This window comes from Miscanthus floridulus, chromosome 16 (genome assembly GCF_019320115.1).
Source record: "Miscanthus floridulus cultivar M001 chromosome 16, ASM1932011v1, whole genome shotgun sequence".
Classification (NCBI taxonomy): Eukaryota; Viridiplantae; Streptophyta; class Magnoliopsida; order Poales; family Poaceae; genus Miscanthus; species Miscanthus floridulus.
Window position 1 is genome coordinate 15,522,944 of NC_089595.1, and position 18,898 is coordinate 15,541,841.

General features: G+C 42.3%; 1 protein-coding gene and 2 pseudogenes across 1 annotated transcript; 2 read left to right on the forward strand and 1 right to left on the reverse strand.

Moving 5' to 3' along the window:
• The first annotated feature begins 5,866 nt into the window (after positions 1-5,866).
• LOC136512464 (large ribosomal subunit protein uL10c-like) lies at positions 5,867-6,997 on the forward strand. Its single transcript, XM_066506421.1, has one exon. The coding sequence runs from the start codon at positions 5,965-5,967 to the stop codon at positions 6,562-6,564; it is 600 nt and encodes a 199-aa protein (XP_066362518.1). The 5' UTR covers positions 5,867-5,964; the 3' UTR covers positions 6,565-6,997.
• A 138-nt stretch (positions 6,998-7,135) lies between these two features.
• LOC136512465 (transcription factor IIIA-like) lies at positions 7,136-10,781 on the reverse strand (annotated as a pseudogene).
• Positions 10,782-11,666: 885 nt separating this feature from the next.
• Positions 11,667-18,732, forward strand: LOC136512139 (thylakoid membrane protein TERC, chloroplastic-like; annotated as a pseudogene).
• The last annotated feature ends 166 nt before the right edge of the window (positions 18,733-18,898 follow it).

An 18,898-nucleotide genomic window follows, 5' to 3' on the forward strand; every position in this document is an offset into this window, starting at 1 on the left:
TTTAGTTCTTTTAGTGGTAGTTGGGATTGTCTACATTGTAGCGATGCTTTCATAAATTTGTATCTTTTGTGGTGGCACGCATGTTGTATAAATAATTAATTATGATCTAGGTTTTAATATGATATTTATGTCATGTAATGCAGATGAGCCGTCATTGGATGTATAATGCTGATCGCCGCTCACAAGAGTTCATTGACGGCGTGCATTCTTTATTACGTGCGGCCGAGACAAACAAACGCGACGGTTTCATGTGCTGCCCATGTGCCATATGTAAGAATACGGTGGAATATCCTTGCTCAAGGACTCTTCATTCACACTTGTTCAAGTCGGGTTTCATGCCAAACTATATTTGTTGGACAAAGCACGGAGAAACCGGTGTTGTAATGGAAGAAGATGAAGAAGAACAATGGGACGACAATGATATTATTCCTGATGGTGCGTGCTTCAATGATACTACAATGGGAGAAGCTGAAGAAGAGGTAGCCGCAGAAGATGAGCCGGCTGATGATCTTTGTCAGGTCATTCGTGATGCACAAAGAGAATGTGAAAGTGAAAAGGAGAAGATCAAGTTCGAGCGGATGCTAGAAGATCACAAGAAATTGTTGTACCCAACTTGTGATGCAGGGCAGAAAAAGTTGGGAACCACACTAGAATTGCTGCAATGGAAGGCAAAGAATGGTGTATCTGACAAGGGATTTGGAGAGTTACTAAAAATCCAAAAGAAGATGCTTCTGAAGAAGGATATGCCACCATCTCGGTAGATAAAGCTGAAAAAGGTTTTAGTGATTTGCCTCTTGACATTCCTGGAGGTGATGGCGAGAAGACTCTAGGAGAAGCGGAGAAGACATTCATTCTATGGCGCAAGCGCTACATCATCATTCCAGGGATGTCGGCTCCACCTCCTTCTGAACTACCTCACCATAGGTACGTGCGGATGAAAACACTACATCATTAATTTGTATTGGCTTAAATAATTAACAATCTGCTCATAATAATATGTCATTCCTTTTTTTGTAGCAGATCCTCCCCCAACCTAAATCCAATTGTTCAATCGCCAGATCATCATAGTGCTCTGTACGATGACATTGTGTTGGAAGACGAGGCTGCATCCACACCCTCTCCAAGGAGGTCTCCAACGCCACAGCCGCCACCTCCAAGGAGGTCTCCAACGCCGCTGCCAACACCTCCAAGGAGGTCTCCAACGCCGCTGCCAACACCTCCAAGGAGGTCTCCAACGCCTCCCCCGCCCCCGCCTACCAAGAAGCCTAGCAAGAGGCCAGCCCCTCAAACGAAGAATCAGTCCCCGCCTGCAAAGAAAGCCACCGTGAAACCAAGGGCTATTCCCAAAATAATATCTGAAGAGAAGGAAGAAGGAACTGATGCATATAAAAAAGACATGTCTAGATTCTATGACAAACTTAAAATGAATCAAGAAGCAAGGAGAAACCCAGAGAAACCGTACTTCTTCGTAGCTCCGGATATTTTAAGAAAAAAGGTGACTTCTTACCAGCATCAACAGTGGGAATCTCGTAAGCCGTCCAAATCAACGTTATCAGACTATGACCGCACTCTCACCAAGTCAATTGAGGCGGCACAGAAAAAGAAGCGGGCAGGGAAAGGAGTTGCCCAACTCGGACAACAAGCGCACCAATCAATCCCCCCGCTAGTTGTTGGTAATGAATATGGTTCGAATTTAGGATTAATGCATCAGGCAAACATACCTCCGGATGTCGATTTGGATCACCTTGGTGAATTTCTTGATGAGACTGGTCTTGACCTTTACTAGATGTTTGGTGATGGAAACATTGAGAGTGCGGCGGAGGTTGATATTTGGAAGAAAAAATTTGTACTAGGCCAGAGTCTATACAACCCTCAAGCCTTATCTGATCTGGGGACGCAAATGTACCTGCTAAACAAGTGGTACATGCAGGCGTCTACCAGTGGAGACTTCTGCGTTGGTGTCAGAATTAGAGACGAACATTGGTTCCGTGGCGATGATGTTATGTATGTTGACTTTGCAGAATTTCATCAACTATGCCACCTTACCTCTCTGGACAAAGTTATCATTAGCTGCTATTGCCTGTAAGTAATAATTCTTTCGATCTATTATTAAACTCATCATATGTGTGCATATGCATATAAATTATCCTAACAAGTACTATATATATGCAGATTTACAATGACAGAGCTCAGAAAGGAAGGCTGCAATGAAATTGGTTTTGTTGATCCCCATATAGTATTCAAAGACCCAATTACTCCAATGACTAATTGGAAGTCTGAGTCAGAGAGTAACATCATGAACTTCTTAGTGAACTAACGCCACAAGAAGGATATACTCTTTCCCTATAACTTCAAGTGAGTGTTAATCATGTCGATCATAGCCTTAATGGCTCATATGTTGATTCTAGTTAATTAATGAGTGTTATGCGTTATATCCTATAAACACATGCAGCAATCACTGGATATTGATGGACATCGATCTGGTGAAAAGTCACTTGATAATCTATGACTCGATGAGAAAACCACAACAAGACTACCAAGATATGATAGATATTATCCAGAGGTAATTTCGGGATCTCTAGCAACTATATATACACACAAACATGATGATTAACTATATCTGATGACGTGGCAAATTTTTTATTGGGCAGTGTTTGGAAAACCTTTATTGAGAAGCAACACATGGAAAAATGCAAAGCGCCACTGAATGTAATCCCATTGAAAGTAAGTCCCCTGAATCGCATCATCTTTATTAATTAAACATATAGCTTTCACCGGATCACCAGATTGGATGACAAATCTTTTTCTCGTAAAGTGGTGTCTGAGGCAAGAACAGGGGAACAACTACTGTGGTTACTATGTTTGCAAGTTTATCAAGGTGCTCTCCCAAAGAACTCCTACAGAGAGACTCAAAGTACGTTAAAAATACACTATATATTCATTTAATTATTATTATTGATTGTGTTACTATGTCTTTATATATATATATGTACATATATTAATTTATTTTCCTTTAATTCAAACCTGTAGACTCGATGGTTGGAGGAAAAGGTCATACGGCAAGACCAAATCAAAGCAATTCAAGAGTCTATAGCCGGATTTTTTAATGAGCAGGTCATCGATTCCAAGGGCGAGTTCTACTTCGACCCAACACTGCCATTGAAGCCAAGCTAGAGGATGAGAAGAAACTTGTTATGTCACAACAACTATAATGCAATCTTTTGTAATATATGCACATGAAATAATATAATGTAAAATACACATATGCATGCATGCATGTAAATATATATATGATGCATGCATATATATATATATATATATGATGCATGCATATATATATATATATATATATATATATATATATATATATATATATATATATATATTTCTATGCTTGAATTGTGTGATTTAATACGTTCATTGTGCTTGAACCGAAACATACTATATGCGCATATAAATGTATAATTAGCAGCGTACAATACGACTTCGAAAACCTATTTTGAAAAGAAAACAAAAAAATGAAAAGAAAAGAAAAAAGAAAAAAACCTTTAGTCCCGGTTCGTATTACCAACCGGGACTAAAGGTGCCGGCCATCGTGGCATGTCAGGAGGCACCTTTAGTCCCGGTTGGTGTTACCCACCGGGACTAAAGGTCCTCCTTTAGTCCCGGTTCCTGACCCGGGACTAAAGGACCCCCCCTTTAGTCCCGGATGCTTGCTCCCGGGTGGGGAACCGGGACTAGAGGGGGTTCCCCACCGGGAGTAAAGCTCGGTTCTCTACCAGTGGAAGTAAGGAGGAGGGGACCAAATCCTGAGAAAATCGAATTGATGAAATCCTTCATCTAAGAAATACACAATTATTTGAAGAAAAATATTTCTGCCGCTAATAATGGTAGGCCCAAATGGATCCTCCACACCTCAATCCTCACTGGATGCGCTATACGAGGAAAAAAAGATATGTTGTAGAAGTTTTCATAAAATTAGAAAATTATTAAATATCCGAGTAGCCCCTAAATTTGCATCAAAGTTACTCTCTCTAACATTATATCTAATAAAGTTATCCACCTCTTCCATTTTAATGTATAATATAAGAAATGTTTAAGTTTGCATCTAAATTATGTCATTACAAAAATAAACTAAAGTATCCTCTCAAAGCTACATCAAAACCACCAATATATGCTATTCTAAATAATTATAACCACGAAACATGCCTATATATGTATTCTAAATCATGCACATCTACCACTCTCAAATTATAAAAACCAAACTTATTTCTCTATGAGTTAAAACTAACTCAAAGAAAAGATACATGCGGCACAATTCTACATGCATGCATGAGAGATAAATATATCTGCAACTTAACAATCCTAAAGATACCCCCTTAACAAATCATAAAATGGTGACACTCAAAATTTTTTTGTAATTGTATTAATCCTCCATGACAATAAATTATCTAAGCTTTATTTTTGATAAATTTATTCATTTTGACCAAAACATTCAACACATATGCATTTATATAGTTTAATTGTGAGCATCCTATTTTTTATAAAAACACTACTGCACACATAATTCTTTGACAGAGGAAATTTAATATCTTGAACATCATAGTGCATGCAAAAGCGATTATTAATGCCGTTGTAATAACTAAAAGTATTATCGAGGAAGTAGAACCGGTCTTGTTTTAGTAGAATGCAAAAGGAGACTTTTGAATAAAAGGTACAATATGTAGTATAGTTTGAATTTAAGTACTTAACACGTGGATCGGATAAGAAAATTGCAAAAACTAGTAAGATGAATGTTTGTAAACCCAAATCTAGACTTATGATGTCACAACATATGGGATACAAGAAGAGGTAACATAACTTAAGCTAAGGATTTATTAGGTAAATAGGTACTAAAGATACACAAAGATGTGATGCAAAGAGGGGGAATATGAATATGGATGGAAAAAGCATACAAATTAATTAGTAAATTCTTTACAATTAGATATAGATTACAAAATATTGATATGACCATTATGTTAGAAAATGAGCAGAGGGAGAACACAAAGATAAGCAATTTTTATTGGTTGCAGCATGTAGATACAAATTTTATCCACAAACTACTAATACTTATGTCTCATAAAATTTTATTCGCTGTAGGACGCAGGTTGATGGATTAGTAATATGAATGTATGGATGGAACTGATTAATTTGCTAACATTTCATGGCTTGTGACAATTTATTAGGTAAATAGGTACTAAAGATACACAAAGATGTGATGCAAAGAGGGGGAATATGAATATGGATGGAAAAAGCATACAAATTAATTAGTAAATTCTTTACAATTAGATATAGATTACAAAATATTGATATGACCATTATGTTAGAAAATGAGCAGAGGGAGAACACAAAGATAAGCAATTTTTATTGGTTGCAGCATGTAGATACCAATTTTATCCACAAACTACTAATACTTATGTCTCATAAAATTTTATTCGCTGTAGGACGCAGGTTGAACTGATTAATTTGCTAACATTTCATGGCTTGTGACAATGGCGAATCATTTTTCTAAAAAATCTTAAGTTCCTGCAAACCTCCTGGGCCATGTACCAGCGTACTAAGGCCCTTTAGTATGGAATCAGTGTATTTAGCTCAAATCGGATCGGACAAGAAACGTCCTGGGCTTGTCGACGGTCCATGCAACAAGCACTTTTCCAGCCCATCCAATTTTTTGAAAGGATCCCACGCCATCCAAATGAAGTGATTAGTTTGCTAACGGCCTTTAATCTCCGAAGCCCATTACTGCAGGTATTGGGCTTTGAGCCCACTGCTGCAACTACTGGTCTTTAATTAACCCATCATAACAGTAGAAAGGAAGCCTGCGACCCATCTCTCGTCGTGGGAGGCAAGAGAGATCACACGCGCACGCACACTCGCATCCCAGGCAGAACCCTTGCCGCCGCGGGGCCCCTGCCGCCGCCGCCGATGACGTCCGTGCGCAGCTCCGCCGCGTCGCTAGCCCCGTCGATCCGCGGGGCAGCGGAGCTGGTCCGCCAGGAGGCGCTCCGGCGCGAGCTCGACGGGTGCCAGCTGCTGGCGGGCATCTGGTGCCACGGGTTCACGGTGGCGCAGCTGCGGAGCATCCGCGCGTCGCTGCCCCCCACGGCACGGCTGGTGGTGACCAAGAACTCGGACATGGCGGCGGCCGTGGCGGGCACCCGGTGGGAGGCGCTCAGGCCCTGCGCGCGGGGCATGAACGCGTGGCTCTTCGTGCGCTCCGACGAGATCCCGCCCGCGCTCAAGCCCTACCGCGACTTCCAGAAGGAGTGGAAGCTGCAGCTCAACGACTTCACCGGCGCCGTCTACGAGGGCCGACTCTACGGGCCCGACGACTTCGCGCAGCTCGAGGCCATGCCCACCAGGGTGCAGTCCTACCAGTACCTCCTCGGATGCCTGCAGATGCCCGCCGTCAACGTTCTCGCCGTCCTACGAGCGCGGCAGGAGGCGCTTGCAGCGGACGCCGACAAGCCGCCCGCCGAGGGAGAGGCGGCGGCTGCGGCACCGGCGGCGGCTGAGGAGAAGTGACCCGTCGACGAGGTTTCTTGGCGTTCCGTCTCACTCTGCCTCTGCGTTCTTGTATGTTTTTGCAGCTGTGGCTTGGCTTGAAGGAAGCTCCTTTTTTCCGTTCCTCTTGTGCAAATTTGTTCAGTTCGGGATATATGTAGTAGAAAAACTGATATGTGTCATAACGGCACATTGCTATCATGTTCATGAACTCCATTCTGGAAGTTGGAGTGATGTTGAATTGCCATTTCTGGTTCAGAAACCATACACCAAAAGAATTTGCCATGTGCAGTTCTCCGCTGTTCACTAGGGACTGGTGAGTGTCCTATGCTGGTGCATTCAGTTGAAAACTAAGATTGGTGTATTGTGATGTGTAGTTATCTGAAAATTAAATTTGGTAATTGCTGCGGCGTATTATTTGAACTAAATATTTTTGGCATTGTGCATCTGCAAATTGGAATGAAGTGTGCTGTGGTTCTGCCAAATGAACTAAACAGCTATTTTGCTGTTACATAAGAGCATTCAAGAATCATGAATCCAATTTTCTCCTGCAACCAGCAGGAGGCAAACAAAGGCAAAGGCTCGATGCAAACAGTACCAGAACATGTTCCCAAGCCGTGCTGAAGCTTGAGCATTTGATTTGAAGACGAAGATCTAATGATCATGAGCAACAACTCTTACATTCAAGATCTTGCCAATACTGGTCTGAAACTGGCTAAAAACACTGTTCTGGCTAAATTATTGTTAGAGAAAAACACTGTTCCGGCAGAAAAAACAAGCCGAATATGGGGTAAGCCGAACAGGGGTTCAATGATCTGTCTTTATGATACCGTACATCAACATACATATATAACATACTACATACATTCCTCTTCCTATACATGCCAAGTAAATTGCGGGTATTTTCAACTACAAAAGCGCGCTTGAGCATCCAGCGATATCTTGCATCCCTTCCTCTTCGGGTCCAGGACGAATCAACCCGATAGAAGCCACCTCAAATACTCAGTTCCATCAGCATGAGCAGGCCCTTCATCAGGAGCGGCTACCCTCTTCCGCATCAAACTCTCAACGGATACAGGTTTCCTCTTGCACCCACCTAATGAACGTGGTCGCTGCTCATCAGCCTCGACAAAATCACCCTGCAAACCATTGACGGGAAATCATAAACATCCCCCTTGCAAGATGCATTTCTGAAGGAGATAGCACAATGTACGATTTCGAGAAAATTGTTATCTGGTGATCATTTGTGGTACCTCAGTGTGCACTGTGAGCGCTTGACTTCTCATGATTGTCCCTTACATGCTTGTAAGAAAACCTCTTGCCACACCCAGAGAATTGGCACACAAAAGGTCGACGCTGCTCATGGATCCGCCTTAACATGCTTGTCCAAATTGGATTTCTGCAGTTTCAAGTTCACCAAGAATGAATAACAGTGTTTTCCCTGATAAATTCGACGGAAACAAACCATAAGAGAATCAAATAGTGTTATGATTAGAAACCACACCTTTGAAAATGAACATTTGCAGTCCTCGAAGTGGCATTTAACCCTCTCAGTGACACATGAACCTTCATGCATCCGGTGATGGCGCTGGAAATTCTTCTTTAGCTGTTTAGTGCCACAGATATCACACTGAACATGTTGATGGCAGGATTGGTTATGCGCTTTGAGGCATTCCACGTTTGAAAAGAATTTCATGCAGCCTGGTTCACAGCAGATAACTTCTGTGTATTCCAGCTTGACTGCACCACAAGTACCAAAAGTTTATCACGACAGAGAAAATACCATCAACGTTGATAATAAGCACTTGTATACATATTATTCTGCAGAATAGACGAAAGCATGCACTGAGGCAGAAGATTAAAATAATCATATCAGAAAGACATTTTGGTAAAGACTAGAGAGTTCATATTGATAAACTCAGCTCAGAGTATGGCGTAGACCAGAACTACCTACTACAAATATATCATCAATATACTATATCAATTGGGCTTTCGAAGTGTGCAATTTAAATTAAGTATAAGAAATATGGAAATGGCTGTAAAGTGTGTTTCTCACCATGTGATTCTTCGTGCTTCTTGAACTTGGAAGCATATTTGAAAGTCTTCCCACAGTTAACCTCTGGACAGATGAATTCTTTCTTACTTTCACAAGGAGAGCCATCTTTGTGGATTTCCTGAACATGTCTCTGCATATTACCCTTGATATTGAACTTTCGGCCACATCCTTCAATAGGGCACACAAATAGTTTTCCTTCATGAGTAAGTAAATGTCTGTTCAAATGATCCTTCCTGCTATAGCTCAAGGGGCAACCATCAACGGTGCAGGAAAAGGGCCTCTGCAGTAGTTTTGGAAAGACATGTATCACAATATAGTATGAAAGCAAGGTTTACTAGAAATAATGTAATAGAGCTGCAAACAGTACCACAGAGGGCAACCGAGCATGCTACAACATGAGCTTTAAGTAGTGTGAAAATAATAGAAGATACAATTATAAAAGGACATGTAGATAACAACATAAAAGGAAATATTAAGAATGAGAAGGCTGAAACGAAATGAGCAAACCTGAAGAAGCGTGAACAAGGCCACTCTTGATGGAGCTTCTCAGGACGGTCTCCCGATCCTGATACTAGTCCATTCAAGGCCTTATCGCATTTTGGAGTTCTTTGGGATCCAATGCTTCACGCATTCATATGTCAATAAGTAGGCTGCAAAAATCAGCAAATCAAATGCCATACAACAATCCAACTAAAAACAGGGCTGAATAGGAACTATATCTTATCCGCAGAACTCACTTTCAAATGATAATTAATTTGGTTTTTGCATCAAATGTATCATTCCACTAAGGAAGATTATGATCCAATCATTTCAGTGAACACATAACTAAAGCTGAGCATATAAGCTACACAGAACAGGAGTTGTGTCTCTATATGCCTGCTAAATATATCCCGTTTACTATTTGATAGCGAGGCCATCAAGTGGTGACAGCTATATATACTCAAACAGCATTGCAGCGTCAATCCGTGAGTTATCAAATATAAAAAAAAAACAGCAGACATCCCATGCTGAGACTAGACCTTTAGCATATGCCATGTAACAGCAACATAATAACAAACAGAAAGCAGCTCTGAACAGCACAGAATAGACAACCTGAAGAGTAGCGTGAGCGGAGGCACTCTTGATGGAGCTTCTCAGGAGGGTCTCCCCATCCTGGTACTGGTCCATTCAAGGCCTTCCCGCATTTTGGAGTTCTTTGGGATCCAATGCTTCACACATCCATATCTGAACAAACAGACTGCAAAATCAGCACAATTAATAACACAATGGACTAAAAATGTCCATGAGATAGTCATCCACAGAACCAACTGTTATAACAGGTTTATAGCAACCACACCAAAAGCCAAAAGAGCATGTAGCTTGCATTTCGGCCTTTTCTTACACAAAAAACATTAAAGCGGATAATAACAAATCAGGTGAGCACTACAAGCCTGAGCATTCACTGAGCATATACCATAACCCAACATAAGCCAGATCAGTACCTCGAGCGAATGGCTCTGCATATGTTGCTTCAGATGTGCCAGGCTTCTTGAAGCTCATCCCACACTGTTGGCACTGACGGCTAAGCTCTTTGCGCGGACCACCATCTCCACCTTCCCAGTAACCCCCCAAAGCATCCACCTCATCCTACACACACACACCCCATAAGTGTTACCCCTATAGAACAATACAAAGAAGAACGCGCGCATCTCTGAAGTCTGAACCAAGCGACGGCGAGCGAGCGAAGCTAGCAGCACCGCTGGTACCTTGTGGTGCTCGAGCACGTGGGCGCGGAGCAAGCACTTCTTGGACCGGACCACGTCGCAGAACCCGCACTTGTAGCGCCTTATATCCCTCAGCGGGGCCGCCGTGGTCGCCCTGCCGCTGCTGCCGCCGCTCTCTCCCCCTTCCCCCATCTGAGTGATCTGAGTCTGACTACCCAAAAAAATCACAACGAAATAAACAAAAATTGAGATGGGATTCCCAGAATTAGCGCCACGCGCAACACCAATCGGAGGAAACTGACCTCGAATCGCGGAGGGAGGCGCGGGATCTGCAGAATCGCCCGCCGCCGCCGTGGAGAGGGAGGTAGCCGCCGCGCAGGAGAAAAACCCTCGACTCCCGAGTTGCCAAGCGTAGTGGGCGAACAAGCCGAAGACAACCACTGGCATATGGGCCTGATGAGCATTGGGCCCACCTTGCAGGGAAGCCAAAGGCCCAAAACCATCACCACATCCACAACCAGCAATTCCGGTGTAGTTTGCTCATAAAAAAAAGCAATTCCAGTGTAGTGAGGCTTATCGGGTTTGCTAACGGGTTACGGATCCCGTTGCGGGCGGCGCGTGTGCGCTCCATTTGGGTGGGGTGGGCTGCCTACCGGCTACCGTAGCCCAGGATGGCAATGGGGATGTACCCGTCAGGTATTGTCGGAACGTTCTCTTTTCCGCTACGGAGAATTTATCCCGTCCCGTCACCGTTAAGTGTCTCGGGTATAGATTCTTGCGCATCTCCAGACTCGTCGGGTATCGGTCGAGTAACAGATATCCGACAGGTACTACATACCCGATAAACAATGACATTTGGGGTCACAACTTTTCAATCGGAGACATTATTTCTTCATCCGGGTATAAGTGTCGAAGTCTCGGAAATACCGAGGAGAAGAAGCGAGGTTGCAAGGAGGACGAACAAAGATGGCAGAGAGACCGAACTGAGGAAGCGAGGGACACGAGCACGAACGCTCATGAGGCAGGCGTGCTTATGCTGTTGGTGGAGATGGTGAGGAAAAATTGAACTAGGGTTCATAGAACACACAAACTATATATATGATTGATCAGATTTAGGCCAAAATACCTATGTTGAGCTTTTTTAACTTAATACTCGCATGATAACTCAAATAGTCGGGTTCCCCAACAAGTAACAAGGACAGGTAAATATGAAACGTTCATGTACCCGCTATACCCATCGAAAATGGATTCTTGCACATTTAAATACTCACTAGTAAAAATATGATTCTATCCCTGTTTCCGATCATATATCCGTCGTCGGGTATCGGGTATCGGGTATCGGCGCCGTTGCCATCTTTAACCGCAGCCGGTGTGGCTGAGTGACCTCCGCTCCGCCTCCACCCGCGGCGGTACGCTCCCGAGCTCCACCCGTCGCGCCCCCGACCGAGCTCGTCGCCCGCGATGGCTTCCGCGGTGGCCGCTTCGACCGCCACGCGGTTCCTCCCGCGGCTCCCGGACCCGTGGTGGCCGCGTCGTGCGCGCGCAGCGCTCCCGCCGCTCACGTGGCGGCCTCCCGCGGTCACGGTGGTCGCCGCGACGTCCCGCCCTGGGGAAGCGGAAGGTGGGCGGCGGGGGAGGACGCGGAGGCGGCGCGCCAGGGGGGCGGAACAGGAGGAAGGCGTCTCGCTAAGCTCCGGTGAGCCAGCCAGCCATGGCCCATGAGCGCATAGTTTGGTCGCAGCATCAGAAATATGCAGTAACTCGTGACGAATTTTGTACTCAAGTTCTTCAGACGGGGAATTCCCATGTTTGTTTGATGATTTGATTTCTAAGCATAACGTCCAAGTGATTTTACGAGAGACCATAGTCCAGAGCAAAACATCTGCTGAGTTCATTTCTTGTGGTTTCATGAGATTACTCGTTCCTCTCTGCTAGCTCAAAGTGGATATTTATGCAGAGAAGGAGATGCTAAATTCTACTCCACGCGCTCAAACCAACAAGGGTGCGGAGCCCGTACCGGCGTCCAGCACGAACAGGAAAGGTGCCATTAGAAGGGTGACACTGGTGGTCAGTTTCTTCTGTCTACCTACCATTTTGTTGATTCAGCTTGGAGTTAGTTCTATGCATGGCGCTAATATATTGGGTTGGTTCAGGTTCTTGCTGCGGTGGTTTTTGGAGTTAGCATTGCCTTGAGGGACGGGGCTGAGAAGGCATCAGAGTATTTTGCTGGGTGTGTGCTATGCGTATCCCTTTGTATTTAGCATCGACACTGTTTTACAAAATGGTTATAAGTTTGGCTCCTTTTTGCATTAGGATTTCCAGGATTACATTACATATGAATAACAGCACAGTTGAGAAGCACACAGAACTGCATATTAGCTTTAACTTGTGTTCGTTTTCAAATGGATCCTCCATTGTTTTGTGCAAGTTAGTTTGGTTGCTTCTCATCTTATCGTACATCTTGTTATTTCCTTCTTTCCAATAATCACTTTCATTTAAATGTTAGTATTAGTTTGCATACTTGAAGATGGGTTTAATTTTATGTGTTTATAACATGATCAATCATGACAACGCTTTCCTTAAACTCTATGCATAACAATGTCAATGTAATCTTGTCCTGTTATCTAACAGGTATTTATTGGAACAGAGTTTGTCGGTGGACAATCTCTTTGTTTTTGTTCTGGTCTTTAAGTATTTCAAAGTGCCAAATGAATACCAGGTATGTCTCATGGCTATTGCGACAGTTGAAATTCAAGTCAACTTTGTGCCTTTTCTCATCATTTCTGATGTCTGTAACCAGAATCGAGTACTTTCTTATGGTATTGCTGGAGCTGTGATCTTTCGGGCTGTGATGATCATCTTAGGAACAGCTACCATCCAGGTTGATTGTTCTCTCATACTGCTGTTGGTTATGTTTTTCATTTATCATATTATATTGACTGTTACAGTCTTCTAATTTTATGTAGAAATTTGAGGCAGTGAACTTGCTGTTGGCTTTGATCCTGTTATTCACTTCTTACAAGGTAAGACTGTTTATTTTCACTAAAAAAAGATGGGTCACACTTTACTTTAAGCCCCTTTTGGTAAACTTGTTATTTTACCATGTTTAAGATTAGCATAATAGTGGCTAGCATGCACTGTTAACTTCATGAGAATGGTAAACTCGTCACTTTTTATTCTAACTTAAAAATGATCTTGAAAGGATCTAACAATGCCTAGAGGGAGGTGAATAGGCGTATCTAAAAATTAACTGCAAATGCTAAGTTTAAATTTGTCAGTCAATGTCGGAAGTCCCGGTGTTTGGGTCGGAACTCCCGACGTCGTCAGAAGTTCAGACACAAACGTCAAAAGTCCCGACGCCTACAACAACAACAACAAAGCCTACGTGAACTACAAAAGCAGTGTCAAATTTAACTTTGTGGATAAATAATCTTACAACCCCACTTCCTCATGGTTTGGTGAAGATGTTGGGTCACTCCCTTGACGCCGTAATGCCTCCAAACGGTAGATCGAGTCCAAACCCTAAAATGAAGTTCGGGAGAGAAGAGACAAACAAATACAAGTAATCTATAGCAATCACAACAACAAGCACATGGGACACAAGGATTTATCCCGAGGTTCGGCAACCCCACAAAGGAGCTCCTACGTCCTCGTTGTTGAGGTGACCACAAAGGTCGGAGTCTCTTTTCACCTCCTTGCCTCTCTCAAAGCGATCCACAAAGGTCACTTGAGCTTTCCACTAAGAAATCAAAGGTAATACAAACTTCTCAAGGCTTCTTCCACAACATGGAAGCTCTTGGGCAACGCCTAGCTGGCTAGGGGCAAAGCCCCAAGAGTAATAGACACAAAACCAACCGACTTGACAAAGAAATCAAGTGCTCAAGCTTGCCAAAGTGATTCTCTCACTTAATCCACTCTCCTTTCACTCAAAACCCTAGGGGAATCGAATGATTGGAGCAAAGGGGAAGAGGAGAGGGTGCCTTTGTTGCTTGGGAGCTGTTAGGACTGAAGTTGGGTGAGCTATGAATGAGTCTGTAACGGTTAGAAGTGAAGAGAGGGCTATTTATACTCATAGTAGAAATCTAACCGTTCAGATCTACGTCGGAAGTTCCGACGCAAATCTCGGGACTTCCGACCTTAACAGAAAACACGGTTCACGCAGGGTCAGAAGTCCGCACGAGCAAGTCAATGTCGGAACTCCCGACAAACGTCGGGACTCCCGACGTACGTCGGGACTTCCGACGAGCGCAGACGGCCAACCAGCAAAGCCCCAGGTGTCGAGACTCCTGACATGGGTCGGGACTTTCGACTGTCGGGTGTTCCGACGTACGTCGGGACTTCCGACGAGTGCAGATAGCCGGCCAACAAAACCCCAGGTGTCGGGAGTTCCGACTCACGTCGGGACTTCTGACGGCCACAGTCACCGCGCAGGCTAAGTGACTGGGCGTCAGGACTTCCGGCATGAGTCGTGACTTCCGACGGTCGGGAGTTCCGGCTTACGTCGGGACTTCCGACACCAACAGTCACTGATAAATATTCTACATGCTCGTGGAGTGCTAGAGTGTCTATCTTTTGATTTTATTTTTATGCTTGAGCACTCTATCTTCCTCAGACCAACTTAGTTTGCATCCCTCTTTATAGTGCGGCGGATCCTAAACTCAAAAACAAAAATAAAACCTTTGGAGAGCGCTTTGAGTTCGTCCGCCTTTACAACTTCAAGAACTAAGGGATACCATTTCATTTTTATCAACTCTTTGAATCTTTCATGGGACTAATAGCTGCGACATATCTCATTAAGATCACATTAGTCCCTAATTTGGTTGTTATCAATACACCAAAACCCACATAGGGGGCAAATGCACTTTCAGATCTACTTGTTCATTTCCTGCAATTACTCTTTTGGCAAAAGCAAAGTCCTGTCTTTTGACAGCTTCAACGAATGCTTGTTTCTAAACTACTCAGTGTATTCCTTCTATCATTCAGTAATAATATCAATATACCATAATGGCATGCTTCTTTTCCGGATTCTATTCTTGTTCCACCTGTATTGTTACATTTCAATCTTATGCCTATGTAAGTAAGTTAACCCTCAGAAGAAGGAAAAAAAACAGAAAACAATCGTCACACATATTCCCAATTTATTTCCACTTTTGTGATATTGGAAAGTCTCTTCAAGATAGTCGTGCAGAGCTTCTTTAAGTGACTTCGAGATATTCAACAAGGGCCACATCACTAATACTTTAGTCTTAACATAATGGCAGCTATTTGCTGAAGAAGAAGAAGAATCTGATCTATCCGACAACTTCATTGTGAAAACATGCCAAAAGTTCATTCCAGTCACTGGTAACCAACTTTATCAATGATTTTCGGTTTTCCTTACCTATCTGCTATTTAGATTATTAACATGATCCATCATTCACTCCAGATTACACAGCTAAAATGACTTGAATTACATATCTTAGAAGTTATTATATTTAGGGGTTAGTAGTATTCAGTAATTTACTTGCTTCATGTCTAGTTGAGCTCATTCCCATGTTTCTTCTGTCAGATTATTATGATGATGATCAGTTTTTCACAAATCAAGATGGTTTATGGAAAGTAAGTGTTGTCCATTTTAAGCTGGATCTTTACTAAAGCTACCATGGAATGAGCTTTGTTCCTGGAATATGAATTTTTTATCCGTTCCCAATCATTTGATGTGTTAATATTTCAGCATTCAGTGTTATGTTTCTGTTCACACAACATAGATGCATGGTTGTGTGGACAATTTAAAGGAATTTTCTGTCTTCAGTAAAGTTATATATTTTCCTGAAGATGCAATACTTCTTTTGGTTAATATCTGCAGGCTACACCATTGCTCTTGACTTTGGCAGTGATTGAGCTGAGTGATATTGCTTTTGCCGTAGGTTCCTTCCAAGCTATTTTCATGTGCAGTTCTTCCTTTTCTATTTTATTTTATGACTCCAGGTATAGGTATTAACATTCCTGTTATACAGATTGACTCAATACCAGCAGTTTTTGGCGTCACAAGGGATCCACTTATAATACTATCATCAAATATTTTTGCTATTGCTGGTAAATATTCTGCCTTTTTATGTTGCAATCTTAAATTTTCTTTATGCTTGATCTAAATCTTGTGTGTGGTACAATTTCTGCACTTCTAAACAATGTCAAGAACTAACTTGATGGAAATATTGTTATGTCAGGTTTGCGGTCGCTTTATGTGCTCATTTCTGAAATCATGGGTGAATTGGAGTATCTACAGGTGAATATCCACAGTCCACTTTCTTTTTTAAGGTTTATTGAGCTATTTTCTATTTACCTTTCGAAATTGAATATTTATATTTTATCTATTTTCTTCTGTTATCTTACTTTAGAACAAACAAATCATTCAGGTTTACATCGCCCATTGTGAAAATTAGGTCCATGTTAGTGGTAATTGGAGGTATTGGATATTTGTTGTTGACTAATATCCAACACTATCAGTTACCACATTGCAAATGTGAATGATCAATGCCCGAGCAGGTTCATATATTGTTCTATGATCTAACTGCACCATTTCTATTGGCAATTTGCTCTGCAGCCTGCCATTGGTATCGTGTTGGGCTTCATAGGGACAAAGATGATCTTTGACTTTTTTGGTGAGCAATTAAAAACATTATCTAACTCTTATTTTGTCACATTCATATTCAATACGTTCACCTAATGTTTTGATCTCCTTTTTAGCAGCATACAAAGTGACATTGCTGTTTTTTAAGTGCTTTTCGTCTCATCTAACTACCGTTTTCCACTTATGGCAGGTTATCATATACCAACAGAAGCTTCGCTTGCTATTGTAACTACCATGTCTTAGTGGAGGTGTCATATTAAGTCTTAGGAAAGCATCAAAAGAGGAAGGGGACAAGTAGACTGATGCAACAACACATGCAAGGTAAAAGGAATGGATCAGCTTGCTCCATTTTTTTTGGCAGATAGTCAAGCTACAAAAGAAATTTTAATATAATAAACACTTAGAGGCCAGGTAGACATACCCTTTTTCACTAAACTAATTACTTGTATAAAAGATCTAGCCTGACAGAATATGTTGTGATCTGTATATGTAGTCTTAGCTAATGCCTTGTTCACTCAAAATAGATACAATAGTTTCTTTATGTTCTACATTTGAGGTAAATTTAGGAGCCACCAATAACGAGGTCAAAACTATACTGATTGCCAAGGCCACCACAAAATTGTGCTCTTTAGACGTTTCCATGCGATTAGTATCATCTGAACAGTGAACACGATACCATCCAGTGATTCCAGTCCCACAGGTTAGCTGCACATGACATTGTGCCTGTAATGCCTCCACAGGGTTTGCCATGTTGTTATGAACAGGATTGCCTGAAGTGTAGTTTGGGGATAACCTTGCCAACCTTTTTGCAGTTCTTTGACTTAGCATATAGCAAAAATAAGGAAGCGTCTCAAATGGGTTCATTTTGAGCTTTAGCGTTAGGGTTGAATATCATCACCATGGCTTAGGGTGCCACATCATACTGTAACCCCTGCATCCCCTCACATAGAGCATCGGATTGCTAATAAGCATTTAAGTCTTAGTTATGGCAAATTCTAGATGTGTCAAGTGACAACCATGTTTGAAACCGATGGGGACATAGGAAAACTATCATTGCTCAGAGTTCTGAATTTCTTTTCTGCCTTTTCTCTCCGGTGTTTTCCAGATCATCAGATTCGTCCTTTTTCTTTAGAGGTGTTCATATTCATCAGTTGTTCTCATTGCATCCAAGTCCAGTAGTTAATTCCCAAATTGTGCATCATTCATGCCATATGTATTTCCTTTTGAATATTCATGGTGTGAATCGTGAGAGAGAGAAAAATGGTCCCAAGGAACTATCCAACATTCCTCCTTGTCAGACTTTGCATATCTAACAAAAATGCTTTAGTTGGCTACATACCTTGCTCTCTTCTGAGTGGAAATCTTGATTCCTATTCTACATATAGTGGCACTTACATCCAAACTGTTCCTTTTACCCTGGTGCAGTTTGGTTCATTCACTGTTCAGTTTACATGAACAGAGGCAGAAGGCCTTGCAGGCACTTGCAATCTGTGTAAGGGTTGCGCTAGCGGTAGCCTCCACCACTTAGCTGACTGACTGACTTGAAAGCAATTTAGCTGATGGCTGCGATCTCAGTATAGAATCACAGATATGATCAATGCATGGCATGGCAATGGCATTGGTGCCTGATCCTAATCTGGACGTACCATGAGCTTGCTCTGAACCCAAAGATTTTGAGGCCACGTTATGGTGAGTGGCCCTATTGAAGACTGCAGCATGAAGAGCTACTATTCCCCTCCTTGTAATGTCTGTTTCTTTTTAACCTAGCACATACAGTATATTCTGAACATGATTGATTTGAGCCTTGATTTTACAGTGTATCCCAAACAATGATATGCCGTATGCTCAAGCTTTCTACATTACAACTGTATGAAATTTAATCATTATATTTCATTCTTGTAGCTAACGCTTTTTATGTGAGATGTCAAATGAATTTATCCTCTACGCATGTAATGTAGGACCATATGTGTGTAATATTCTGAGATT